The sequence below is a fragment of the Balaenoptera ricei genome, chromosome 2, assembly GCF_028023285.1.
Source record: "Balaenoptera ricei isolate mBalRic1 chromosome 2, mBalRic1.hap2, whole genome shotgun sequence".
In the NCBI taxonomy this organism is placed as follows: domain Eukaryota; kingdom Metazoa; phylum Chordata; class Mammalia; order Artiodactyla; family Balaenopteridae; genus Balaenoptera; species Balaenoptera ricei.
In genome coordinates this window covers 182,993,575-183,021,542 of record NC_082640.1, presented here as the reverse complement: position 1 = coordinate 183,021,542, position 27,968 = coordinate 182,993,575, and the positions used below count along the sequence as shown (strand labels likewise).

General features: G+C 41.4%; 1 protein-coding gene across 3 annotated transcripts in view; it reads right to left on the bottom strand.

Moving 5' to 3' along the window:
• Positions 1-27,968, bottom strand: part of EML1 (EMAP like 1) — a 205,611-nt gene that overhangs the window by 71,419 nt on the left and 106,224 nt on the right. For all 3 annotated transcript variants that reach the window (XM_059914983.1, XM_059914981.1, XM_059914982.1), the window contains exons 2-3: positions 17,118-17,300; positions 952-1,087 (exon numbers count right to left, since the gene is read on the bottom strand). In XM_059914983.1, the coding sequence (XP_059770966.1) occupies positions 952-1,087; positions 17,118-17,300 (319 nt within the window). The remainder of the gene's footprint in view (positions 1-951; positions 1,088-17,117; positions 17,301-27,968) is intronic.

The following is a 27,968-nucleotide window of genomic DNA, read 5'->3' as shown; positions in this document are numbered from 1 at the left end:
TTTTGTTCCACAGGCTGCAGGATTGTAGTTTTTCTTGCTTCTGCTGTCTGCCCTCTGGTGGTTGAGGCTATCTAACGGGGGCCACTCTTCATTGCGGTGCACGGGCCTCTCATTATCGCGGCCTCTCTTGTTGCGGAGCACAGGCTCCAGACGCTCAGGCCCAGTAATTGTGGCTCACGGGCCTAGTTGCTCCGCGGCATGTGGGATCTTCCCAGACCAGGGCCCGAACCCGTGTCCCCTGCACTGGCAGGCAGATTCTCAACCACTGCACCACCAGGGAAGCCCAGCAAGTTAGCATTTTAATGAACTTTACGAGTTCTTCTAACAAGCCCATGAGGTAGCATTGCAGAAAGAATTTCTTTAAGGTTTTCTATGCTATATTACTACCAGATATTTCGTTTTTTTAGGGCATAAAAATTTAGAAAACTGGCCTGGCATATAAAATGTACAATTTTAATATGACAACTATGAAATTACAGAAAATTAAGAGCAACCTATGCTCTATCTGACAAACATAAACACCTGAAGCTCCACTGTTAGGCATCATTTAAAAGTACGAGCTTATACAAATTTTACTGATAAAAATTTACGCTCGGTACAGCAATCTGAATTTTGCTATATTCCAAGCCCTTGGGACTTGGGGGCAGCATATTCATTTTTTATATAGGTTATACTCCCACTTGTTTTTCCAAAAGAGAAGTTTAAGTAAAAACACAAAATGGTGCACTGCGGCTTTAGTGAATGAGATTTCAAAGACTGTATGATTACAACTAAAAAAACGCAGAAAAATAAATCGACATAGTTCCTGTTTTGGCAACACACCAAATAGTGTGCTTTTATAAGCTTTAACTCAAAGGAGAAATTTTAAAGTGTCATATAAAAGAGTAATACTTATTTTAGCATCTGAGCCAGAACTGCTTTCAGAGTTCATCTAAGGCGCTTCTTGCCTACCTTTTGGCTGTGGCAGGTACAGCGGTTTCTTTCCTGGCCCCCGAGGGGGCTGGCAGGGAGCCACTGGCTTTCTTTGGTACCACAGTGCCGTTGTTGACGGTGGTTCTTAAAGGCAAGGTCTGCACCAGTGGTCTTGCTGTAAGACAAGCAGAAAAGGCAATCAGAACTTTCGCCTTTTCAAGGAAACTCCTTACAGGACTTAAGATAATGTAGAAAGAAAAAGGACGTCCATTTCAAATGCTAGCAGAATCGACAAAGGTGCAAAGACAACGGAGCTTTTCAACAATGGTGCTGAAACAATGAACCCAGACACCAACCTCAGACCTTACACAAAAATTAACTCAGAAGGGACCACTGGCCTATGTGTAAAATGCAAAACTATAAAACTTCTAGATGAAAATATAGGAGAAAAATCTGGGTGACCTTGGGTTTGGTGATGGGTTTTTAGATACAATACCAAAAGCACATCCATGAAAGGAAAAATTGATAGCTTGGACCTCATTAAAATGAAAACAACAACAAAACTTTTGCTCTGTAAAAGACATCATTAAGAGGATGAAAAGACAATTTATAGACTGGGGGAAATATTTGCCAATCACATAGCTGATAAAGGACTTGTATACAGAATATAAAAAGAACTCTTAAAATTCGACAATAAGAAAATGAAGAGCCCAATTAAAAAAAATGGGCAAAAGATCTGAACAGAAACCTCACCAAAGAATATATACAGATGGCAAATAAGCATATGAAAAGATGCTCAACATCTTTTATCATTAGGGAAATGCAAATTAAAACAATAATGAGATATCTCTATTACACCTATTAGGATGGCTAAAATCCAAAACACAGACAACATACCAACTGCTGGCCAGGATGCAGACCAACAGGAACTCTCCTTCATTGCTGGTGGGAATGCAAAATGGTACAGCCACTTGGGAAGCCAGTTTGGCAGTTTCTTACAAAGTTGAGGCTTATAAATTTTCCCATAGGATCCAGTAATTGTGCTTACACTAAGTATTAACCCAAATGATTTGAAAACTTATGTCTACACAAAAGTTTCATTTAATATTTATAGCAAGCTTTATTTATAACTGTGAAAACTGGAAGCAACCAAGATGTCCTTCAGTTGGTGATGGATAAACAAACTGTGGTCCATCCAGACAATGGAATAGGATTCAGTGATAACAGGAATGAACCAATCCACACAACCGTGGTTGAGTCTTAAATCCGTATTGCCAAGTGAAAGGAGCCAGTCTGAGAGGCTATATACTACATGATTCCATTTAAAATGACATTCTACAAAAGGTTAAACTATAGAGACAGAAAGTGGATCAGTGGTTGCCAGAGACTGGGGGTGGTGTCACTAGGTGAAGCACAGAGATTCTTCAGGGTGGTAAAGCTATTCTGTGTGATATCGTAGTGGTGGATGTGTGATGCTATGCATTTGTCAAAACCCACAGACCCTTACAGCACAAAGAGTGAACCTTAATACACGCAAATACAATAATAGCCAATAAGGAGATAGGGGAACCCCATGACGGAATGCAGACTGTGACAAAAGAATCTAACTGCATTACAACTGCATTACAAACATGCAATGTAACGGAAAGGGGTGGAGAGGAAAGGTGCAGACAAAGTAATTCTGGTAATGAGCACAGACTGGAAGACTACAAAAGGAACTGCACATAAGCACTGTATTCTAGTTGGTAAAGTTGTTTCCCACAGGGCCATATGGTAGGAGCCAGGCTTCTCACTGTTGGAGAGGGAGGTTACAGACCAGCAAGGGGGGAAGGCTAGAATGAACCAGGTGGAATGGAGAAGAGGAGGAGACATCAGTGTGAACTCATGTCTAGCTTAATAGAGACAGAGACACACAGAGACGTAATTATAGGTAAGTCTGTGTACATGGGTTGTATAAACACATCTATTTCCCAGCTCTGTCTGCTGAGAGACCCAGGGCCCAAACCTGGGTTTCTAATACCATTCTACAGCAAAAGGAACCAGGGCTCCTTGGGGAAGCACCTGAATCCAGGGCTGAGACAGGGAATATCCAACATGAGCCTGGAGCATCTTATGGTGCCAGAAAGTAAGGAAGTGCTCACAAAACCCACACTGATGGGGGTGTGGCAAAGGGACCCAGGAGCCAATGGGAAGAGCCAAAGCCACAATAATGTGAGCAACAGAATAAATAGAGTAGTACTGGATTATACCCCCAACTATCAAATAAATATCCACAGGTTCACACTGATATAAATACATGATGGAATAAATACATGAGGAGGACAAATCCCCAGGCAGAAGAATTCTGAATAATTTATGTAGATACTTTGTCCTTGAGATGGTGGAGCATATTCTCCACTCTTTCCGTGTGGGCCGTGCATAGTGACTTCCTTCTAAACCATGCAGAGCGGAGATGTGGCGAGAAGGAGAAACCTAACAAACACATCTCAGGTGATCAAGGTCAACATCAACAGTGGTAAGTCATGTTCATAGTACACATCCTTGGTAGATGTGATGAGAATGGCACCTTACCCCTGTGGTCTTTCTCGCTAAACCCACCCCCAGTCTAATCATGAGAAAAACATCAGACAAACTCAAATTGAAGGACAGTCAATGGATTATCTAAGCAGTACTCCTCAGAACTGTCAAGGTCATCAAGAGCAAGGAAAATCTGAGAAACTGTCAGTTCAGAGGAGCCTAAGGAGGGACCATGACTAAATATAATCCCAAATGGGATCCTGGGACCAAAAAAGGACATAAGGGATAAACTAAGGAAATCTGAATAAAGTATGCCCCTTGATTGAAAATAATGTATCAATATCGTGCCATTAGTTGTGACAAATGCGCCATGCTAATATAAGATGTTAATAATAGGGGAAACCGGGTGCAGGAGATATGGGAACCATCTGTATTCTGCTTGCAACATTTCTATAAATCTAAAACTACTCTAAAATTAAAAGTTTATTTTAAAATGCTAGCAGAATTTATTTTCTTCATCCCAGAATTAAATCTACCTCAGTGCAGGCTCTTAAAGACACTACCAGTGACAAAACTGCCTAGAATGTCAAAATTTTAATATATTGAAACTTTTCAGTGCCTAAAGCTGAGGGCCAGACTACCTTTTTTTTTTTTTAATTGTGAAAGAGACTTTAAAAAGCCACTGTCAGGCCCCTCCAGCCAGAGCAGAACACCCTTCTCCACTCTCTCCAAGCGCTCTCTTTCCTCATTCCCTGAACACCTGCTCCAGCCAAGGGCCTAGACCAGGGCTCAGAGCTAATATTCCACAGTGAAAATACCACAGTTCCAAAACAGAGATCCTGAATCTTTCCTAACACACACAATCCGCTCCCCGTGCTGATGTCCACTCTCTGCAGGGACAGAACCCTTCCCAAGTAGGAAGAAATGCCATCCTGGGCTTCCCTGGTGGCGCAGTGGTTGAGAATCTGCCTGCTAATGCAGAGGACATGGGTTCGAGCCCTGGTCTGGGAAGATCCCACATGCCACGGAGCAACTAAGCCCGTGCGCCACAACTACTGAGCCTGCGCGTCTGGAGCCTGTGCTCCGCAACAAGAGAGGCCGCGATAGTGAGAGGCCCACGCACCGCGATGAAGAGTGGCCCCTGCTTGCCGCAACTAGAGAAAGCCGTCGCACAGAAACGAAGACCCAACACAGCCATAAATAAATAAATAAATAAATAAAAATTAAAAAAAAAAGAAATGCCATCTTCACCTCATCTCTATCTCCTCTTTCTACTTCACCTACCATTTCAGTCTCCACTCTGTCTTTTGTTTTTTAAATACATGTACTGTGTTAGTGTCCTCCCCAAAATTCACGTCCACTCAGAACCTCAGAATGTGATCTTATTAGGAAACAGTGTCTTTGAAGATGTAATTGGTTAAGATGAGGTCATACTGGATTTGGGTGGGCCCTGAATCCAATGACTCGTGTCCTTTTAAGAAGCCCATGTGTATATATGTACATATAATGGAATACTACTCAGCCATAAAAAGGAATGAAATAATGCCATTTGCAGCAACATGGATGGAACTAGAGATGATCATACTAAGTGAAGTAAGTCAGACAGAGAAAGACAAATACAATATGATTACACTTACATGAGGAATCTAAAATATGACACAAATAAACTTATCTACGAAACAGAAACAGACTCACAGACATAGAGAAGAGACGTGTTTGCCAAGGGAAGGAGGGGTGGGGGAGGGATGGATTGGGAGTTTGGGAGTAGCAGGTGCAAACTATTATATATAGAATGGATAAACAAGGTCCTACTGTATAGCACAGTGAACTATATTCAATATCTTGTGATAAACCATACAGAAAAGAATATGAAAAAGAATGGCATTGACATATATACACTACCAAATGTAAAATAGATAGCTAGTGGGAAGCAGCAGCATAGCACAGGGAGATCAGCTCGGTGCTTTGTGACCACCTAGAGGGATGGCACGGGGAGGGTGGGAGGGAGATGCAAGAGGGAGGGGATATGGGGATATATGTATACGTATAGCTGATTCACTTCGTTATACAGCAGCAACTAACACAACAATGTAAAGCAATTATACTCCAATAAAGATGTTAAAAAAAAAGACTAGTAATACAAAAAAAAAAAAAGAATGCATGTATATGAATAACTGAATCACTTTGCTGTACAGCAGAAATTAACACAACATTGTAAATCAACTATACTTCAATAAGATAAATTAAGGGGAAAAAAAGAGGCCCAGGTGAAGATGCATAAGGAGGAGAGCTCGCCACGTAAAGACAGAGGCAAGAGACTGGAGTGGCACGTCCTCTAGCCAAGGACAGACAGCAGCCACGAAGCCCGGCAACAGGCATGGACCAGTTTCTCCCTCAGAGCCTCCAGGAGGGACAATGTTGCCAGCACCCTGATTTCAGCCCGGTGGCACTGACTTCAGACATCTGGTCTCCAGAACTGTGAGGGAATCAATTTCTTTTTGTACTAATTCACAACAGAGGCCCTAGGGAGTGACTACAGTACGCATATCAGCTTGCTGGGCGTCTTTCATTCCAGTGTCACCATCTCTGCAGTGGCTCCCCCAGCACAGCTCCTAGAACCGAGGGCTGGTTTCCCAGTGCACTCAGCCGGTTCTGTTCAGGCCAATCTCCTTAAAAACATCCCTCATCCATGGTCGCCAACGGCTCCTGACAGCCCGCTACACCACGTGACAGGTCATCAGAACCCACCAAAGTGTAAAAGCTGAAACAATGATGGCAGCTCTGAGTGCCCGGCGCCAGGCAGAGTGCTAACAACTTGAAATGCGTTATCTTGTCCAACGGGGACAACACGACTGGTCCAGCTGCATTTCACACCCGGGCCTAGAGGAGGGAGGGAAGAGGACAACGTCCCCCGACTCCCAAGCCCCTGTGCCTCCAGGCCACTCGCTATCATCCTGCTCTTTTACAACCTCAGTGATAGAGCTCATTCTCTCCACTGATTTTCTTTTTCCCACCACGCACCCAGGTGCTCCAATATCCACCCCACCACCCCCCAACAAGCAAATCCGGCCTCATTCCTACCTCCTTAGCTTGTTTCTGTGGAGAAGAATCCCCTGGACTTAAAATCCAGATCGCTGGGCCCCATCCCCAGATTCAGGAGGTCTGGGGCAGAGCCTGAGACTCTGCATTTCTAACCAGTTTCCAGGTTGCTGCCGCTGCTGTTCCAGGGATCACACTTTGAGAACCATTGGTCTGTGCCATCCTCCAGCTTCGAAGGGCCTCTCCTCGTTAGCCCAGGCCTCCCTGGTTGCCCCACTCTGATCTTCTGTCACACGTCAGTCTGTAGCTCACAGCTGAGTGCCTGATTGCGGGCTGTTGTTTCAGGCGGGCTAGCCTTACTTCCCCAGTTAGAGTGGGTGTAGACGTCGTGCTGGGAGGGGGCATCACCTAGATCCTTCTCCGTGTGCTTGGGGAGTGGCCTGGACTCCACACCGAGCCCCAGGCTTACTGCCCCGTCTCCTAGGCTGAGAGCAGCACAGCTATAGCTAATCCCATGCCTGCAGGGCCAAGGGGAGGTAGGTCACCAGACCCTAAGAGAAGAGACGTTGCTGGGGGAGCAGCTACATCCAGGGGGTGGGGACACAGCCAACCTGAGGGGCCCGTGTGGAAGGAGTCCGAGGGTAGATCCTCTGACCTCACTCTCCCTCCTTCCACTCCCCAGCTGGGGGTCCCCCTGCTCAAACCTCACCGGAGCGGAGAGCGTGGGGCTGGTCGGTGTGGTCCATACAGCTCAGCTCCCGGGGCAGAGAGCTGGCTGGGGGAGGGTAAAGGAAAGGGCCTGGAGGGGCTGATGGAAGACGCCTGGCCCCCAGCTCCTCTCCGGCACCTGGGCCAGGACCTGCCTCACCCACTTACATGCCCACCCAACCAGGCTGGGCGAGCCTCCTGGGCTCCCCTGGTCCCTGCTTTGCCGCTGTCCTCACATTGTTTATTCCTGCCCACTCCATTGCCCAGGGGCTCCACGAAGGCAGCAGCCCCTGTAATGTTGACACAGACGGTGTTCAACATGCATTTGTTGATCAGACTAAATTTCAAGAACAAAGACCCCACTTTCAAGAAAAGGCATTGTGTTGCCATTTCTGAGCCACTGTTGTTTTTTTTTTTGTAATTTTATTTTTTATTTTTTGGCCGTGCCACACGGCATGTGGGATCCTAGTTCCCCGACTAGGGATCAAACCCTCACCCCCTGCAGTGGAAGCACGGGGTCTCAACCACTGGACCCCCAGGGAAGTCCGTCTGAGTCACTGTTTTTTATTTTTCCTTGAGTCATAATTTCAAAATTCAGTCTCATAATAATCTAGTATTGTCCTTCTCCCCAAAAAGGAAATGGGATTTTTTTAAAGCCCATAGAAAGAACATCAATTGCAGGCAACGGGTCTTCTCAGAGGGCATAATAAACCTTACACATTAAACTATAACAGAGTAGCATCAAAAGCAAACAGAATTGTTAAAGTTGTAATGAGAAATCATAAAAGAAAAATAGTGGATATGGAGAGGAGGAGGGGGAGAAGGAGGGAGGGGGGGATGGCGGCCACTCTTGGAGTGACAAGAAGTTGGAAAGGTTCTCATTTTGGCAAGATCCAATCATCACTACATCCTTATCTTGATAATATCCTTGGCTTTTTGTCACCACTGACTTCTTAAATAGCATCACGACTACACCAATATGCTTGCTAAATACCTATTTTGCACACGACATCACGTCAGGTCTCTTTCATGTTTCCGTATCTAAACATGATTTAGGAAAATATGTTGCCACCATAAAGAAAAGTTCTGGAAGAAAACAGTGTCTCCTAATGTCCACTCTGAACAGGTACTAGCTTGGACCATGAGGACAGCAGGACACGAGAACAGCCATAATGAGTCACTTTTCAGACAAGTGATCTCAGAAACTGCAGAAGAGAAACAGCACCAGGGAAGGTTCAGACAAAATTTCCTGCTCATCAGGTGCTAAGATAAATGGATCCCTGGCTTTGAGATGACACCAAGATATGAGACATTCTTCCAGTTCATAACAGGTTTTTAAAAAATAATTATTTTAATTGTTCTTAGGGGCCGAACATAGATACATAGCACTGAAAGGAGAATTTCTCAAAATAAAAGGAGAATGGGCTTCCCTGGTGGTGCAGTGGTTGAGAGTCTGCCTGCCAATGCAGGGGACACGGGTTCGAGCCCTGGTCTGGGAAGATCCCACATGCCGCGGAGCGACTGGGCCCGTGAGCCACGACTGCTGAGCCTGCGCGTCTGGAGCCTGTGCTCCGCAACGGGAGAGGCCGTGACAGTGAGAGGCCCGCGCACCGCGATGAAGAGTGGCCCCCGCTTGCCACAACTAGAGAAAGCCCTCGCACAGAAACGAAGACCCAACACAGCCAAAAATAAATAAATAAATAAAATTTAAAAAAACAAAACAAAACAGAATGCCTAATTACATTTGAATTACAGACCACAGTTTAAAAAAAAATAAAATAAAATAAAAGGAGAATGAGTGATACATGATATATGTTTAGAAGGGATTGCTGCCGCTGCTGTTCCAGGGACCACACTTTGAGAACCACTGGTCTGTGCCATCCTCCAGCTTCGAAGGGCCTCTCCTCGTTATTGGAAGGGATATCGGGATGGTTGGAGGAGCACAGAGGAATAAAGGGCAAAGAGTCTTGAGTTAGGACCGACTCATTCTCAACTCGGCTTTATTACGTAGCCTTGGACAAGTCACCTTTCCAAGCCTCGGCTTCTTTGTAAAATAGGATAAGAGTGCCCACCTTGCAGGGCTGCTGTGAGGGTCTGGAATGAGGAGTGGCAAGCTGCATAGTGCCCTGCATGTAGCAGCATGTAAAAGGTGGTAGCTATTATCCCACGGCCACGCCCAGATGATGAAATGCTCTGTTTTGGACACCGGGATGCAATGTCATATCTTGAATGCAATGTCATATCTTGAATGCAATGTCATATCTTGAATGCAATGTCGTATCTTGAATACAATGTGAGAAGAATTAAATGCAGGATTTCAGTTATGAGCAAAGGTGCCTGAGGCAGAATCAGGTCCAGTGAGTGTCCCCACTGCATCTTGCACACACACGGAGGGGTCGAGGAAGACCCCAGACAGTTCTCAGCCCCAAAACAGTTGCTTTCCTCCTCGTGCCCAGGCAAAGTGAGAGGGGGGAGGAGAGAGCAGAAGGAGCTCAGGTCTGGGAGTCGGGGGCCAGGGTGCGAATTCCAGTGTGTCCTCGACTGGCAGTGTGACTGCAGACAAGACCCTCTGGGCCCCACTTCCCTGATCCATAAAGGAAAGACTTCAGTCTATAAATGCTGTAAGAGTGGCTCTTCCTGCTCTGAAATCTAGGACCCTAATTCATGTGAGAAGAGTGTCCAGGAGAGAAACACCCGAGCTTCTGTGGGACTTTTCACACTGCGTAAGTTCCCTTAGACCCACCAACCCACTAGAAGTGAAGGAGAGGGGCCACTGAAGCGGACAGGCCTTGTCAGAGGGACAGATGCAGTCACATGCACAGTGTTCATGGCCCCCAGTGTCCTGTTACCGTGCGTACTATTTAGTATAAGGTCCCCATAAACTACCTCGAGTTAACATCCCTGAAAAATGACTCCAGAGCGTGGGAACTGAAAATCTCTAACATGGGACATCCCCGGCAGTCCAGTGGTTAAGACTTCGCCTTCCAATGCAGGGGGTGCGGATTCGATCCCTGGTCAGGGAGCTGAGATCCCACCTGCCTCGTGGCCAAAAAAAACCAAAAAACATAAAACAGAACCAATATTGTAACAAATTCAATAAAGACTTTAAAAATGGTCCACATCAAAAAAATCTAAAAAAAAAAAAATCTCTAACAAAGGTATTCAGAATCTCAGGTCTAAAGCATTCACAAGTATGCCTGAAATAAAAAGGTTTCATCATTCTAAACAGGGGGATTGGAATACTCAGACTTCCATGAAGTACTATCTGTGGCAATATATTTCCAAAACTACAGTTGATGTGAATATAGAAATTCAAGTATAGGTAGTCAAATCTACTAATGCTTATTATTATGATACTGTCATAATCTAAAGATGAAGAAATCCTTTTAACTTACATCACATTAATAACTTAGTGTGCAATATTTGATAAGTAAAACTTTCCATTAGGTTTCACAATAAATTTAATTATGCAAAGCATGACCATGTATGTGATTATGTGTAGAAATTCAAAGTTTAACACACCTGACCATTATGAACCCAGAATTCCTAATTATCTACTTCGAAATTGAAAAGATGTCTATATTTGGAATTGGAGAAGGCAACTTGCTTTTGCTAAATTGTCAGACAAAGTAGATAATTACTTACGTGCTGGGGAAGGTTCCTGTCACTAATACCTAGCAATATTACAGATGCATTTATCCTTGGATCCAGCAATCCCACTTCCAGGAACCTATCCTAAAGATATACTGGCAAAAATAAAAAATGCCATACACACAAGGCCAATTATTTGTAAAACAAAAGACCACCCATAGGGAGTGGCACATGCCCACTTTTTTCTACTTTTATATGCATTTCAACATTTTCATAATACAAAGTTTGAAAACAATCTTTCTCAGTCTCTGAAAAACTGAATATATCTACCAAGCCTTTTCTACAAATCACTAACGAACACCTATTTAAACTGGGGAAGGCAATTAAAGAGGAAAATGGAAGAAACTATAGCATGTTCTGTCTAAAAGAAAGCACAAGTTACTTTCTGCAATTAAGCAATTTGTAAGGAGAAAGATAAGGAGAAAGCACAGTAGACGAGAGAGGGAAAAATTGCTAATTTGGTTAACCGGGATAAAGAACTAAGTTAAATATTCATTAATTTCATTCACTGCAAAGAACTTAAAATTTTTTCATTTGTTAGTTGCACCTAGCTAATAAAATTTGTGAAAGGACTATGATACAATATTTTACACAATTATATGCTGAATATGATTTGTTGTATTTGGGACACTTTGCAAATCAAATTAAACCTTGAAAAAAGAACTCTCATTTCAAGTCATATACTTATTCATTTCTTAAATATTTGGTTTGATTTGAGTAATGCTAATTTAAATAATACTGCTAAGGGGGATATGCATAGCCAAGCAACACAGATGGCAGAAAGAACGTATGTTCAGCCAGGCCTTAGGGTCTAGTCCCAGATTTTCCCTAACCAGCTGTGTAAACTGGGGCAAATTATTCCATCTCCTAGAGGCTGCTTTCTCATCTGTAAAATGGGCACAATAATACCTACCTCAAAGGGTTGTGGAGCGGTGAAATGAGCTAATGCATCCAAAATATCTATTGCAAAGGCCTGTACCCACCCAATTAATAAATGGTAGCTACAAGAATTATTATGACTATCAGGGCTAAGTGTTAATGTAGCAGAGGCTACTTAAAGAAAACCTGCAGTCAGCTTTCAACACCAGTTGCAGAGACTAAATTCTGAGACCAGATTTTGATGTCCTGGAACAACAGGACTGTCTTGCTTGTCAGCATCTCCAGCTGAAGGTTTTTGCTTATATTTATGCACTCTCCGATCTGTTAATTAATGGGGCTATTAATATAAAGAAAAGTTTGCAAAAGGTGCATTCAAGTTTTTTAAAAGGCAAGCTGCCCAAAGACAGTCTGAACTCCCAAGCAAAATCTAAAATGAGAAACAGGAACTCTTGCTGGTTAATGCATAGCGAAGCAGACCATCCCCACATACATGGGACAATGACAATATTTTAACCTACATTTTACATTGAAATCCTGTAACACTCCCCTAGCACGGAAATGGAAATTAGCCGTGCATGTCTACAATGGATCTATTATGAATTTAACTCCAAACCATGATTCCTTCTCTTCTTTTATTTTAAAATTTTATTTATTTTATTTTATTTATTTTTGGCTGCATTGGGTCTTCATTGCTGCGCGCAGGCTTTCTCTAGCTGTGGCGAGCGGGGGCTACTTTTCATTGCAGTGCGTGGGCTTCTCATTGCAGTGGCTTCTCTTGTTGTGGAGCATGGGCTCTTCAGTAGTCATGGCACGCAGGCTCAGTAGTTGTGGCTTGTGGGCTCTAGAGCACAGGCTCAGTAGTTGTGGCGCACGGGCTTAGTTGCTCCACGGCATGTGGGATCTTCCCAGACCAGGGATCGAACCCGTGTCCCCTGCATTGCCAGGCAGATTCTTAACCCCTGCGCCACCAGGGAAGCCCCTCCTTGTCTTCTTGAGAACACACGTTAGCACGCTCCAGCCTCTGGACATTTGCTCTGAGCTACTGACCTTGGTGCAGTGAAGATCAGCTTCGGTGGTAAGAAAGGAGTCACTTTTAAAACACAAATTCCTTCTGCTTATTAAAGAATACACACCAAAGAACATTTAGAAATGAAGTAAAAGTATAAAAAAAGAAAAAAAATCATCCTCCTCCCACTCAGAAAAAAAGAAAGATAACTCTTGGTATACTTCTCTCCATTCTTCTTTGCATAGATTTTGCCTATTTAGTTGAAAAATACAACATATCCAGTTTTATATCCTGATTCTGCCTTTTAATATAATACACAAGCATCTTTCCTGTTGTTACCGAGAACACAAACATTTTTAAAGATTACATGGCTTTCCATCATACGAGGATCCACAGTTTTCTGGCCATACCCCTATTGCTTGCTTTTGCTCAATTGTTTCCTACACAATTTTTCTCCAATATACGTAATTCTGCAAGGAACTCCCTACTTCATCACATGTTTTTCTGTATTTACACTCAGAATAGCAATATAATGGTGTCTGTTCACTGCATTCTGTGCCCCCAGTCCAACCACAATACTGGAAAAACTTTTATATCAGCAAGAATTTTAAGAATACAGGCCTCCAGAAACTATTTGATTCTCTTTTCTCCACTGTATGGTAGCCCAAGCTCAGTATAGTTAAAACATCCCGAATCTTCCTATCTGAAAGTAAATCCCACCTGAACAAAGCAAACTTTGCAGGCTGAGGTTCTCTACAGTCGAGATGCATGACAAGGCAACAAGTTCTTCATATGTCTTTTTTTTTTTTAATAACAAAAGCAAAGGCAAAGGAGAATAGCAATCCTAAAACCCAGGGCAGTATCACCGGGTTAAAAAGAGGTGGAAAATTAGCACAAAAAGCCAATCCCGGGGACAGAAAAAGGTTACCAAGAAAAAGTAGAGTCTGAGACATAACTCTCTCTCTATAAACTGTGTGTCCACAGGCCTCATATTTTACAGGGTTGGCCCACAATCTTTCCTCTGTTTCAGGAGACCTTGAACTTGATCTGTTAGTGAATTATCTTCATGAGACTGCAGTTCTCATTGGTGTACTAGTTAAGTCATGTGAAGAATGATGATAAAGTAAGTCAAAGTTTAGATGTCAGAACACCTTTCTTCAAATAAGTGAAGTACCGTCGTGAAAAGGATAAGCGTTATTATCCGTGGTCTCCCAGGCAATTACTAAGGCCAGAGAGTGGACACGGCGGTCTGACGGTTCAGGACGGCGGCAGAGGGGATGTCGTGCTCACCACGCACTTCCTTTAGGCTGACCCACACGGATGCTCACTGCCTTCCAAGGCAGCCTGTTTCTCTGTGGCACAGCCGTCCCTGTCACTGGGCAAGCGGCACAAAGATGTGCACCAGCAGCTCAAAACACTGAGCCCTAAGCTTCTGACAACTATCTTTGGGGGAAAAAATCATTTAATATTTAAAAATTAGAATGCCACGTGTCCAGGCTACTTCAAGCCTGTATTAGGATGGCAAGCCCAAAGAATGGCAAATGATAATAATAATGTGGCCTTCTAAGAACCAAAGGAGGTTTGTCTCAAAGCCGTCTTGTCTAAATATCCCCTAACTAAGCCACGGCTATGGAGTGCCAGCTGTCCAGATAGAGGTGTACATACCGTGCCAACACGGCACTCTCTGAAAGAGAAGCAGCGACCCAGGGCTTCTTATGGAATCACTCCTCCTTCTCCCCTCTGCTCCCACCGCCCTCTAACTGCACCCACAGCCCACTGAATTCAGGGCGTGCCACTCACCAGTTTTCTTACAATCTTTTTTCTGTTTCTTGGTGTGACTTTGGCTCTCGTACTTTGGTTTATTTTCACTTTTGAAAATAATGTTAAAAAGAAACATCAGATCTAACTATGAAAAAAAGTTAAAAGTTTCCAAAATTCAAACTGTACTCTTAATCAAGAAAATAAAATTCCTGGGCAGGCCCCTTGTATTATTTTTCCCCCTCCTTTTCTAAAAATAGAAGTTTTAGAAGCCTGAAGTTGTATATAAAGCAACGACTTCAAATGTACCCTTTAGGATACGGTAGTCATCAGATTTATTTTTGGAAAGCCGAGTGGGTCAAGAATACCTAGAATAACCTGGTTTCTATTTAAAATACCCTAATTGCTTTGTAACTTAGGAGAAAAAGATTATTTAAAAAGATTATTCAAAATGTAGACATCGCCCAGTGTGTATATCTCACATGGAGCTGGTGATAATTATCCTGAAGGACAAGGAAATAGATTTCTTTCCATAAACGTGTGAAAATGTATCCAAGACCAGAGAAAAAACTAACATATGCAACATCAAGACAGTACCCTCTCTTGACTCCAAGGAAAAGCTGGTAACTGTGAAATAATTTGTTAAATCCAAACAAAATAAGAAAGTTAATTTTAAGGGGACATTTACATGCCGCAGACTCAAAATGTTTTAACTAAAGGAATTTTACAGCCAAGATGAATTCTGTTTTGTAGAGTTAGCCATGAGGAAAAGCCGTTCTGGCAAAAGACGAGCAATGCATATTGGTTGAAAGCAGACGTCAGGGTACTAACTAGGAGGAGAGAAGCTTTTACGAGGCGTTTTATTTCCAAAATTGTAAGAAGAGGGTCACTACAAAGTTATTTAAAGCACAAATATTGCTTTTTGTTTTGTTCCCAGGCACCACTGGGAAATGAAATGGTGATTTAAATGTGCCAGAAATCCACTATTTATAGGTATAGAATTCTGTTGTAGGCTATGTTCTTCTGGACAAAAGAAAAAGGGATTTAAAAAAACCAGGAGGCTTTGCCCCAAATGAGCTTACTCGCTAGAAGGCGGAGGGAAAGTTGGCGATGAGCTTCAGGGTTCTGAGCAAATCAGGGAGGGGCCTGCCCGCCTCTGGGTCCCAGTCCTCAACTCAGAGCTTCAAGTGTGGCATGTGATCAAGTAAGTGTTTGCTGTGCTGAACTGGACAACAGTGTAAACTGAGGACAGGCTTCCCTGGTGGTACAGTGGTTGGGAATCCGCCTGCCAATGCAGGGGACACAGGTTCGAGCCCTGGTCCGGGAAGATCCCACATGCCGTGGAGCAACTGAGCCTGTGCGCCACAACCACTGAGCTTGCGCTCTAGAGCCCGCGAGCCACAACTACTGAGCCCGTGTGCCACAACTACTGAAACCCACATGCCTAGAGCCCGTGCTCCACAACAAGAGAAGCCACCGCAATGAGAAGCCCATGCACCTCAACGAAGACCCAATGCAGCCAAAAAACTAAATAAATAAAATAAAAATCTTTAAACTGAGGACAGAGAAAGAGATGAGAGTCACCAAAAGTTTCTAGGTGAAACAGCCTCCACAGGGGCCCAAAGAATCGTGTTTGCTTTGGTTTTCGGTTTTGTTTTGCAAGCTCTCTCTATCCCAGAGAGTCTGGATAAATGACTGTTCTCTGGTCCACTGTGGACATTCCTTCCTTGACTTAACCAGCATTTACTGGTCACCTACAACTGTGCACCGCTGGGCTACAATTCACCAACGTCCAGCCAAAAAATACTGTCACACTTTGTGTGATGATTTCAACAATCCTAAGGCTGCTTCACTGTTTTTCTAAGCTTGGGTTCTCTGTCAATATGAAGAGAGCAACATATTTGCTGGAGCAAGAATCTGCGATGAGCTACCATATGATCCATCAATTCCACTCCTGGGCATATATCCAGAGAAAACCTTAATTTGAAAAGATACGTGCACCTCTATGTTCACTGCAGCACTATTTACAATAGCCAAGACGTGCAAGCAAGCTAAGTGTCCATCGACAGAGGAGTGGATAAAGAAGATGTGGTATATATATAAATGGAATACTACTCAGTCATAAAAAAAGAATGAAATAATGCCATTTTCAGCAATATGGATGGACCTAGAGATTATCATACTAAGTGAAGTAAGCCAAACAAGGACAAATATCATATGATATCACTGCTATGTGGAATCTAAAAAAAAAAATGATACAAATGAACTTATTTACAAAACAGAAATAGACCCACAGACACAGAAAACAAACTTATGGTTACCGAAGGGGAAAGGAGTGGGAGGGATAAATTAGGAGGTTGGAATTAACATTGACTCACTACTGTATATAAAATAGATAACCAACAAGGACCTACTGTATAGCACAGGGAACTATATTCAATATTTTATAATAACCTATAAGGGGAAAGAATCTGAAAGAAATAGATACATAGGTATGTACAACTGAATCACTTTGCTGTACACCTGAAACTAACACAACACTAAATCAACTATACTTCAATCAAATTAACAAATAAGGATACTTAGAATGAAAGAAAAAAAAAAGAATGTGCCATGAGCCCGATTCCCGTGAGTCTCGAATGCCCACCTTTGGTAGGTCCTTTCCTGTTGAGCACGGCCTGCTGCTCCTCGGTGATGTTCAGCCGCCGAACCACATCGGCCAGAGCCGACTTGAGCAGCTGGATGTCGTCTTCCTGCATCTGGACTTTCTGCTCCAGGGAGGCGATGCGGTCTGTCACCTCCATGCTACTGGCGGCAGAAGCGCTGTCATCTAGACCGAGGGAAAGGGGCAAATGAGTCTCAGCTGCTCCCCAGAGAAACCAGACTAAGAAACATACACCAACACGTTGCTATTATGTAACACAACAATATTTAAAAGCTGGAGACCACTGCTTGTAGGCAAAACTCGTGCAAAATCTTTTTTTTTTATTTAATTATTTATTTATTTATATTTTGGCTGCGTTGGGTCTTCATTGCTGTGCGCGGGCTTTCTCTAGTTGCGACGAGCAGGGGCTACTCTTCATTGCTGTGCGCGGGCTTCTCTTGTTTTGGAACATGGGCTCTAGGCGTGCGGGCTTCAGTAGTTGTGGCTCGTGGGCTCTAGAGTGCAGGCTCAGTAGTTGTGGTGCATGGGCTTAGTTGCTCCGCGGCATGTGGGATCCTCCCAGACCAGGGCTCGAACCTGTGTCCCCTGCATTGGCAGGCGGATTCTTAACCACTGCGCCACTAGGGAAGTCCCCGTGTGAAATCTTTTAAAATTAAGAAGAACTGCACTGCTTCATTCTGCTACCGTCTTTTCATTCTCTAGGTTTGTGCTTTTCATTTTTTTTTTAAACTGTGGTTTTAATTGTCATGATATTTTTCTAGATTCAGGCCATTTTCTTTTCCGTGATATCAGAGAATCTCAGAACTAGAGTGGATATTAGAATACATCTACTACAACTTCCCACACATGGCAGAAATTGACTGCATGGTCGTCTAGCTTTTGTTCCAATGATGCTGACAGGTTGTGCAGATAATCACAGGGTCATATTATCTTCCAGTCAAGATTCTTAAGGATTGGCTATTCTGACAAAACAACAGGAGTGGTCAAATCTGTTTGGTAAGCACACCCTTACAGCTAGAGTGATCATAGTTTCTTATCTAGAGGCACTAACTCCCAGTTCCTTACCACGGTCTACCAGGGCCCTTCATGATCTTCCTTACCTCTCCAACCTCATTTTACACCCTTCTTCTCTTCTCTTCCCATTCTCCAGCCAAACTGCCCTTTTTCGCTTACTTTAGGGATTTGGTATCTGCTGTTGCCTTTGCCAGAAGCATTTCTCAACCAGATATTTTCATGACCAAGTTCTGTTCTTTCGGTCTCAACTCAAATGGGAGTTTTTCAGAGAACCTTGCTAATAACCTTCCTTTAAGTTGTTCCTTTCAGTCACGTCCACTTTCTTTCTTTCTTTCATAGCATCACTATGACCCAGAATCATCTTGCTTGTTTGCTTCCTGTCTATGTCTCCCAACTAACATGTAAGCATCATGGAGTCTCTTCTGCTTCCGGGTATGAGAAACCCCTACTGGACAGCACCCCCTGAAGAAAGTAATTGTTAAGCCTGGAAATTATACAAATAATAGCAGAAGTACTGGAGCGTGGACACAAGCATATAGACTCTGGTGGGAGTTTGCATTCACTTGGTAGAAGGCAGATGGGGAACTATATAAGTAAATTCCCTTTTTCATGGCTTTGAGCCCAGGGCTAAGTGTTGTATACAATGGGGGTGAGGACACACTCAGAAAATCCTGTTGCCTTTTTGTCCTTAAAAAATAAAAAAGTGAAGTCTGAAAACAATGAACACTAAAAAGAGTGGGGAAATCCCAGAAGGAAAAAAAAAACTAGAGAGGGGATCCCCAAACTCTATCTCTTTACATCTCTGACTGACCTGTGAATCACACAGGCACAGAAGAGACTCGAAGCAGAGCCTGAAGTTCAAGCCCAACCAATTAAGGTACCCACTGAAACAAAGAAACAATACTTGTCAGAGAAAAAATAATAGAATACAGAATCTCCATAACTTAACATTCATAATGTCCAGGATATAATCCAAAATTAGTAACATACTAAGAATCAAGAAACAGAACACATTCTCACGAGAAAAGAAAATAAATTGAGTCCAACTCCAAAATGAACAAAACATTGGAACTAACAGATAAGGAATTTAAAATGGCTATAAGGACTATCCTCTATATGTAAAATGAGTATTTTTTTCAATGAATGAAAATTTCAGAGAGAAGTGGGAAGTATCGGCAGAAAGATAGAAATGAAAAATGAACTGAGTGGAAATTCAGGAACTGAAAAATATAATTTATGACAATAAAAAATTCACTAAATGGAATTAACAGATATGACAGATGAAAAACCAAGCAAATCTGAAGACAGATCAATTGGAAGTATCCAAGGTGAATAACACAGAGGGAAAAAATTAACAGAGCCCTTGGGACTTGTTAAGACAATCTCAAACAGTCCAACATACATTAAATTGGAATATAAAAAGAGAGAGAAGGGCTTCCCTGGTGGCGCAGTGGTTGAGAGTCTGCCTGCCAATGCAGGGGACACGGGTTCGAGCCCTGGTCTGGGAAGATCCTACATGCCACGGAGCAACTGGGCCCATGGGCCACAATTACTGAGCCTGCGCGTCTGGAGCCTGTGCTCCGCAGCAAGAGAGGCCGTAATAGTGAGAGGCCCGCGCACCGTGATGAGGAGTGGCCCCCGCTTGCCACAATTAGAGAAAGCCCTCGCACAGAAACGAAGACACAACACAGCCATAAATAAATTTAAAAAAAAAAAACAAACTTGACCTAAAAAAAAAAAAAAAAAAAAAGAGGGAGAGCAGGACAGAAAAAAATATCTGAAAAATAATGGCCCCAAACATCCCAAGTTCAATAAAGGAAAGAAATGTAAAATTACAAAATGCTAAGCAACAACCAAGCAAAATAAACACAAAAAAGACCACCTCAAGGTCTATCATAATCAAACTGTTGAAAACCAAAGATAAAGTACACATCTTGAACACAGCAAGAGAAAAACAACATATATAACTATACAGGGAACAATAATCTGATTAATAGCTGGTTGTCATAAACCATGGAGACTAGAAGAGAGTAAAGCAACATCTTTAAAGTACTGGATGAAAAAAAATTCAATCTAGAATTCTATATCCTGAAAAAATGTCCTCCAAGAATGAAGGCAAATTAAGGCATTTTCAGATAAATGAAAACTGAAAGAATTTATTGCCAGTAGATCTGCATTACAAGAAGTTAAAGGAAGTTCTTCAGAGTAAAGGGAAATTACATACAATGGAAACTCAGACCCTCAGAAAAGAATGAAGAGCACTGGAAATGATACATATTTGAAGGAGCTCAAGACTTTTTTTCTTTTTGCATTTTCCTTTGAGAATTTCAGGGGGAAAAAAAAAAGCAAGACTCAACTATATGCTGATCACAAGACACACACTTTAAATGCAAAGACACAGATAGACTGAAAGTAAATGAATGGAGAAAAAGATATAGCATGCAAATAGTAAGCATAAGAAGGCTGGAGTAGCAATATTAATATCAGATAAAATAGATGTCAAATAAAATGTATTACCAGCTATAAAGAAGAACATTTCATAATGAAAAAAGTATTAACTTATCAGAAAGACAATCAAAAATATGCCCAATAACAGAGCTTTAAAATACATGAAACTCTATTTGCAGCAACATAGATGGACCTAGAGTTTGTCATACTAAGTGAAGTAAGTCAGACAAATTTCATATATCATTTACATGTGGAATCTAAAAAAAGTGATACAAATGAACTTATTTACAAAACAAACAGACTCACAGACTTCGAAAATAAACTTATGGTTACCAAAGGGGAAATGTGTGTGTGGGGGAATAAATTAGGAGTTTGGGATTAACATATACACACTACTATGTATAATGAATAAAACAGATAATCAGCAAGGACCTACTGTATAGCACAAGGAACTCTACTCAATATTCTATAATAACTGACTATTAAAAAGAATCTGAAAAAAGAATGGATATACGTATATGTATAACTGAATCACTTTGCTGTATACCTGAAACTAACACAACATTGTAAATCAACTATACTCCAATATAAAATTAAAAAATTGAATTAAAAAATTATTAAGTAAAATACATGAAACAAAAATTGACAGAATTAAAGTGAGAAATAGACAATTCCACAGTTATTCCTCAAGATTTTAACACACCTTTCTCAGCAACTGATGGAACAACTCATTTAAAAAATCAGTAAAGACAGGGCTTCCCTGGTGGCGCAGTGGTTGAGAATCTGCCTGCCAATGCAGGGGACACGGGTTCGAGCCCTGGTCTGGGAAGATCCCACATGCCGCGGAGCAACTAGGCCCGTGAGCCACAACTACTGAGCCTGCGCGTCTGGAGCCTGTGCTCCGCAACAAGAGAGGCCGCGATAGTGAGAGGCCCGCGCGCCGCGATGAGGAGTGGTCCCCGCTCGCCGCAACTAGAGAAAGCCCTCGCACAGAAACGAAGACCCAACACAGCCAAAAATAATTAATTAATTAATCAATTAATTTAAAAAAAATCAGTAAAGACAGAAGATATGAACAACATTATAAAGCACTTTGACTTAATTGATATGTATAAGAAACTACAGCCAATGATAGCAGTGTACATGGTACATTTACCAAGACACATCATATTCTGGGTCATGAAACAGACCTGAATAAACCTAAAGATTGAAAGAGTATGTTCTTTGACCACAGTGACAATAAATTAGAAATCAAAAACAATAAGAGAACAAGGAAACCCCCCCAAATTTTGGAATTTAAACAACACACTTCTATATAATCATTAGGTAAAAGAAGACATCACAGGAGAGAATAGAAAATATTTTAAGTTGAATGATAATGAAAATATAACATATCAAAATGTATGGGTTGCAGGTAAAGCAGGTCTTTGAGGAAAATCAATAGCTGTAAGTCTATTAGAAAAGGAGAGTATTCTCAAATCAATGATTCTCAGCTATCACATTAAGTAACAAGAAAAAGAAGAGCAAATTAAACCCAAATCAAGCAAAGGAAAGGGAAAGAGCAAAGAGCAGAAATCAATGGAGTAAAACATGAACAAGCAATGAAGAAAATCAATGAACTCAAAGGCTGGTTCTCTAAAATATCAATAAAGTGTAAGCTCCATGAAAGCAGGGATCTTTTTTGCTGGTTCACTGCTCTATGTTTCCAATATGTAACACAGAGTAAGAACTCAATAAATATTTGGTAAATGAATGAATAAATGTGTAAATGGGTATCTTTTATGAAGCATACATCAAATTAGTTTCTGGGGATGTAAAGATGACTGATTCACAGTCCTTTCTTTAGAAGCTCTTTTTGTGGTGGAGAATACAAATGTCCCCAAATTTCTAAAACAATGTGATAAGTTATATAATTGAGAAATATACAGAGTGATAAATGAACACAGAGAAGAAATATTAATGGTATTTGGAAAAACAGAAGAAAGTAGGAGGTTGGCCATGAAAGATAAAAACATTTACAAGGTGGAAAAGCAAGAAGAATCCTTTGTCCTTTTGGACTCACCTCCTAGAGAAATGGAAATAAAAACAAAAATAAACAAATGAGACCTAATGAAATGCTTTTGCACAACAAAGGAAACCAAAAACAAGACGAAAAGACAACCCTCAGAATGGGAGGAAATATTTGCAAACGCAGCAACCGACAAAGGATTAATCTCCAAAATTTACAAGCAGCTCATGCAGCTCAATATCAAAAATACAACAACCCAATCCAAAAATGGGCAGAAGACCTAAATAGACATTTCTCCAAAGAAGATATACAGATTGCCAACAAACACATGAAAGGATGTTCAACATCATTAATCATTAGAGAAATGCAAATCAAAACTACAATGAGGTATCACCTCACACCAGTCAGAATGGCCATCATCAAAAAATCTACAAACAATAAATGCTGGAGAGGGTGTGGAGAAAAGGGAACCCTCTTGCACTGTTGGTGGGAATGTAAATTGATACAGCCACTATGCAGAACAGTATGGAGGTTCCCTGAAAAACTAAAAATAGAACTACCATATGACCCAGCAATCCCACTACTGGGCATATACCCTGAGAAAACCATAATTCAAAAAGAGTCATGTACCACAATGTTCACTGCAGCACTATTTACAATAGCCAGGACATGGAAGCAACCTAAGTGTCCATCAACAGATGAATGGATAAAGAAGATGTGGCACATATATACAATGGAATATTACTCAGCCATTAAAAGAAATGAAATTGAGTTATTTGTAGTGAGGTGGATGGACCTAGAGTCTGTCATACAGAGTGAAGTAAGTCAGAAAGAGAAAAAAAAATACCGTATGCTAACACATATATGTGGAATCTAAAAAAAAGAAAAAAATTGGTTCTGATGAACCTAGGGGCAGGACAGGAATAAAGACGCAGACGTAGAGAATGGATTTGAGGACATGGGGAGGGGGAAGGGTAAGCGGGGACGAAGTGAGAGAGTAACACTGACATATATACACTACCAAATGTAAAACAGATCGCTAGTGGGAAGCTGCTGCATAGCACAGGGAGATCAGCTCGGTGCTTTGTGACCACCTAGAGGGGTGGGATAAGGAGGGTGGGAGGGAGATGCAAGAGGGAGGGGATATGGGGATATATGTATACATATAGCTGATTCACTTCGTTATACAGCAGAAACTAACACACCATTGTAAAGCAACTATACTCCAATAAAGATGTTAAAATAAATAAATAAAAGAGCAAGATGGAAGCACATGTACTAACATGGATAAATTTCTAAGACATCTTGTTGAGAAAAAAAATCATGTTTCAAAAAGACAAAATAATATATGTATTCTACAATATTCATTTATATGTATGCAAATGTATAGAAAAAGTTCTAGAAGGATATGCACAAATTGTCATCTCTGGAGAATGCAGCAAGTATGGGATTAGAGGTGGTGGTCAAAGAGAAATTTAGACTTGCCTGTAATATTACAGTGTTTTAGAAAGATTATATATATGTGTGTGTGTATTACTCGTGCAGTTTGAAATTAATTTTAAACGAAGTGTAAGACAGATCCACAAAGAGCAATATGGAAAATATCATAAATAAATTGCCAAGTGAAAACAAGAAAACAAAACAAAACAAAACAAAACAACCAAAAAAAGAAGAATCCTTGCATTCCAGACAAAGGAAACAATTTAAACAAAACATGGGAACATGAAAGCATAAGGAATATTCAGATAATCATGGCCTTTGAAATTGAAATCTACCATCTCGTAACTTCTACTTACTGGATATAATTCTGTCTTGCCCTGAAATTCAAGCTCTGCCAACTTCCTAAGTAATTTAATTGTTTCATACATAGAAATGTTTTTCAAGTCAATGTCAAGTCAAGTGTCAATGGCACTTCTGAGGGAGAATAACAGGTATTAAATATCTGATAACCCAGAGAACTTATTAAGCACTCACACACATCTAAAATTGTTACCCTCTTATGAAGAGACATTATATAACTCTTCAAAAAAATGTATCAAGACATGTTTCTTTAAAGAAATCAAACTGTGAGGTAAGAACTTACAAACAATCCTCTTCTCACACTCCTCCCCTTCCTAGAACTGCGTACTGCATCCCTTACACTAATAATATAGAATTCACACTGTTTCAGCTAGGAACATGGGGGTAACCTTTTTCTCTGTCTCTTCCTGTTGATTGAGACATATAAAGAACTTTAAAAACCCAACAGTGAGAAAAGAAATAACCTGATTAAAAAAGAGAGAAAAGAAAAAAATAGGCAAAAGTCTCAAACAGACACTGCCAAAGAAGATATACAGATGACAGACACATTAAAAGATGCCAATGTCACTAGCCATTAGGGAAATGCAAATTAAAACCACAATGAGACATTGCTGCATACCTATTAGAATGGTTAAAACACAAAATATTAACAAAACAAAATGCAGGTCTTCTCTGGTGGCACAGTGGTTGAGACTCTGCCTGCCAATGCAGGGGACACGGGTTTGAGCCCTGGTCTGGGAAGATCCCACATGCCGCAGAGCAACTAGGCCTGTGAGCCACAGCTATTGAGCCTGCGTGTCTGGAGCCTGTGCTCCGCAACAAGAGAGGCCGCAATAGTGAGAGGCCCGCGCACCGCGATGAAGAGTGGCCCCCACTTGCCACAACTAGAGAAAGCCCTTGGCACAGAAACGAAGACCCAACACAGCCATAAATAAATAAATAAATAAATTTAAAAAAAACAAAAAAAACCCAGAATGCAATGAGGATATGGAGCAAATGAAACTCTCCTACGTTGCTGGTGGGCACATAAAATGGTATGGTCACTCTGGTGACCATACCATTGCAGTTTCTTATAAAGATAAACATACACTTACCATGTGATCTAGCAATCCTAAGCACTTACTCTTAGTCTAGAGAAATGCACATTCGCATTCATACAAAGCCTGTATATCAGTGTTTATAGTGGCTCAATTCATACTTGGTAAAAACTGGAAACTACTCAAATGTGTATACACTGTGGTATATCCAACATAGTGGAATACCACTCAGCAATAAAAAAGGAACAAACTACTGATGCATGCAACGATTTGGATGGATGTCAAGGGCATTATGCTGAATGAAGACAGCCAGTCTCAGGAGGTTACACATTGCATGATTCCATTTATCTGATATTCTCTAAAAGACAAAACCATAGTGAAGGAGTATAGATCAGTGGTTGCCAAGGGTTAGGGTAGGGATAGAGCACAGGTGAGTTTTGGGGGGGTGATGGAAATGTTCTGTCCTGATGGTGGTGGTAGTTACATGAATCTATACTGTGTTAAAATACATAGAATTCTCTCAAAAAAAGATTTGTTGAATGTTAACATAAATAAAACAACTTCCTGAGAGTTCAAGTGAGATAAAGTCTTAAAGTCTTCTTCAAGTGAGATAAAGGCTTTGTCAATGAGAGGTTATTATTTTTGCTTGTTGAAGTTGGTTGCTTTTATACCATGAGATCTCAGCAAAGAAATATTTCAATGAAAACTGAATACTGGTTGCTCATTAGAAAGAGACCGTCCTTTAAGTTCTAGATAACTTCTTGTGAATGGACAGCGGTTCTGTTAAATTTCTCCATTTGTCCTTTGACGTGGATGGGAGAGCGGGAAAGTCCCACTTCATAATGTCAAGCTGATTGGAAGGGAGAAGTGGCGAGGATAAGATGGTATTTTATATCTGTCTTCCCTCTGGGCTCAATTACAGAGCTGACTAAAACCTTCAGTCACGTGCAAGCCTGGGCCATTGCAGACCTAACTGGGAAGGTCTCTGGCCTCAGGAAGCAGGCGGTGGGGGGATGGGGGACGGTTCTAGAGCTAAGTTAGTGTGGGAGAGAGTACTTGTAGGACCAGCGTGTACTTCAGTCATTAAAAGCATGAACTCTGACGTCAAGCTTCCTGGGTTCAAATTGCAGCCCTACTACCTACTAGCTACGTGACATAGGGCAAATGATTTAATCACAACGTGCCTCAGTTTCTCCATTCGGGAAGAAACAGCAGTTATCTACCTCAGAGGGTTGTTGTAATATTAAATGAGTTAATATAGAGAGAGCACTTGAGATCTGTTTTTGCATATAGTAAATGTTCTAAAAATGTAAGCTGTAAGCTATTGTCATTATTCTTACTGATAAAGATGACCAAAGCAAATTCAAGTTTAACATTTTTCCGTCAAGACTTCTATGTGCTGTCTGAACATTGTGATGCAAAAGAGCACGGAAAAATTAATTAGAAATTAGCGTTTTAACAAAATGTTTTCTAAGTCATAAAAGAATCTGGCATATAGAATCATGTATTCCTCTGATCTTTTTGGGCTGTCTGCCTAGACAGCTGCTTTGAAGAGGGTGCTACACCCATCAATGGGACCTGAGCACACGGACAGTGGTGGCCAGCAGTCCTGGAGGTCAATAAGTTGGCCTCTATCATCCAACCTTGCATTTTCTAATCACTATCATATAACCTACCAAGTAAGACAAGGCAGGCCTGCTCTACGTTCTCAAAATTTATGATGCAAAACAGCTTCCCTGTGGCCTCAGTTTACACTATAGATGGCTTTAATAAACTGCATAAATCAGACTCTATTTTAATTAGATTGCCAAGTTTGCATAGGAAAAAGTCTAATTTTAATATTTTACCCAAAAAAACCCTTCAAAACCCAAAAACCAAAACCCTAACCACCTGAATATCTGCCTTCAAATACAAACGATTAAAAACTGAAATGTCTGATCTGCTTAAGAGACCCTCCATTTGCGAGATGGGCTGAAATTTTCCCCAGGCCATAATCCTAGCGCTTATCAAATCCTGCCAGCACCACTGCTATAACCTGTCAGGGACTGACTTCTGCTCCTCCAGGTAACTGACTCTCGAGAACGGACCGGAGGCTTCTTGGCAGCAGTGGGAGCTGCCTGAGGTCCTCAGCCTTCTTGCGCACAGAAAAGGCCAGTGTTGTTCAAATGACTTTACATTCCAATTCAGCTGGGGCCAAACTGATTAGCATAATGAAAAACAAAACCCAAAGCTTGGTTTAACCAAGGCAAACCGTTTCCGACCTCTGTACATTGCACAGGAGTCTGGAGCACAGAATGGGAGAGCTTATCTGAATTCCATCAAAGAAAAGCTCACTAGATTGGGAATCCGGCCCAAATAAAACCTTCATACGTTATTTATTTTAAAGTAATTTTCATTTCAGTGCCTCTAAAATTTATCTACGGAGGTCATTAAAACGGTGTTAACATGAGAGTGGCTTTATCTTTTTTCAAAGTTTTCGCATTCTTTCAAGCACCACTGCACTTTGTGGTGTTAGGGGAGGTTTGA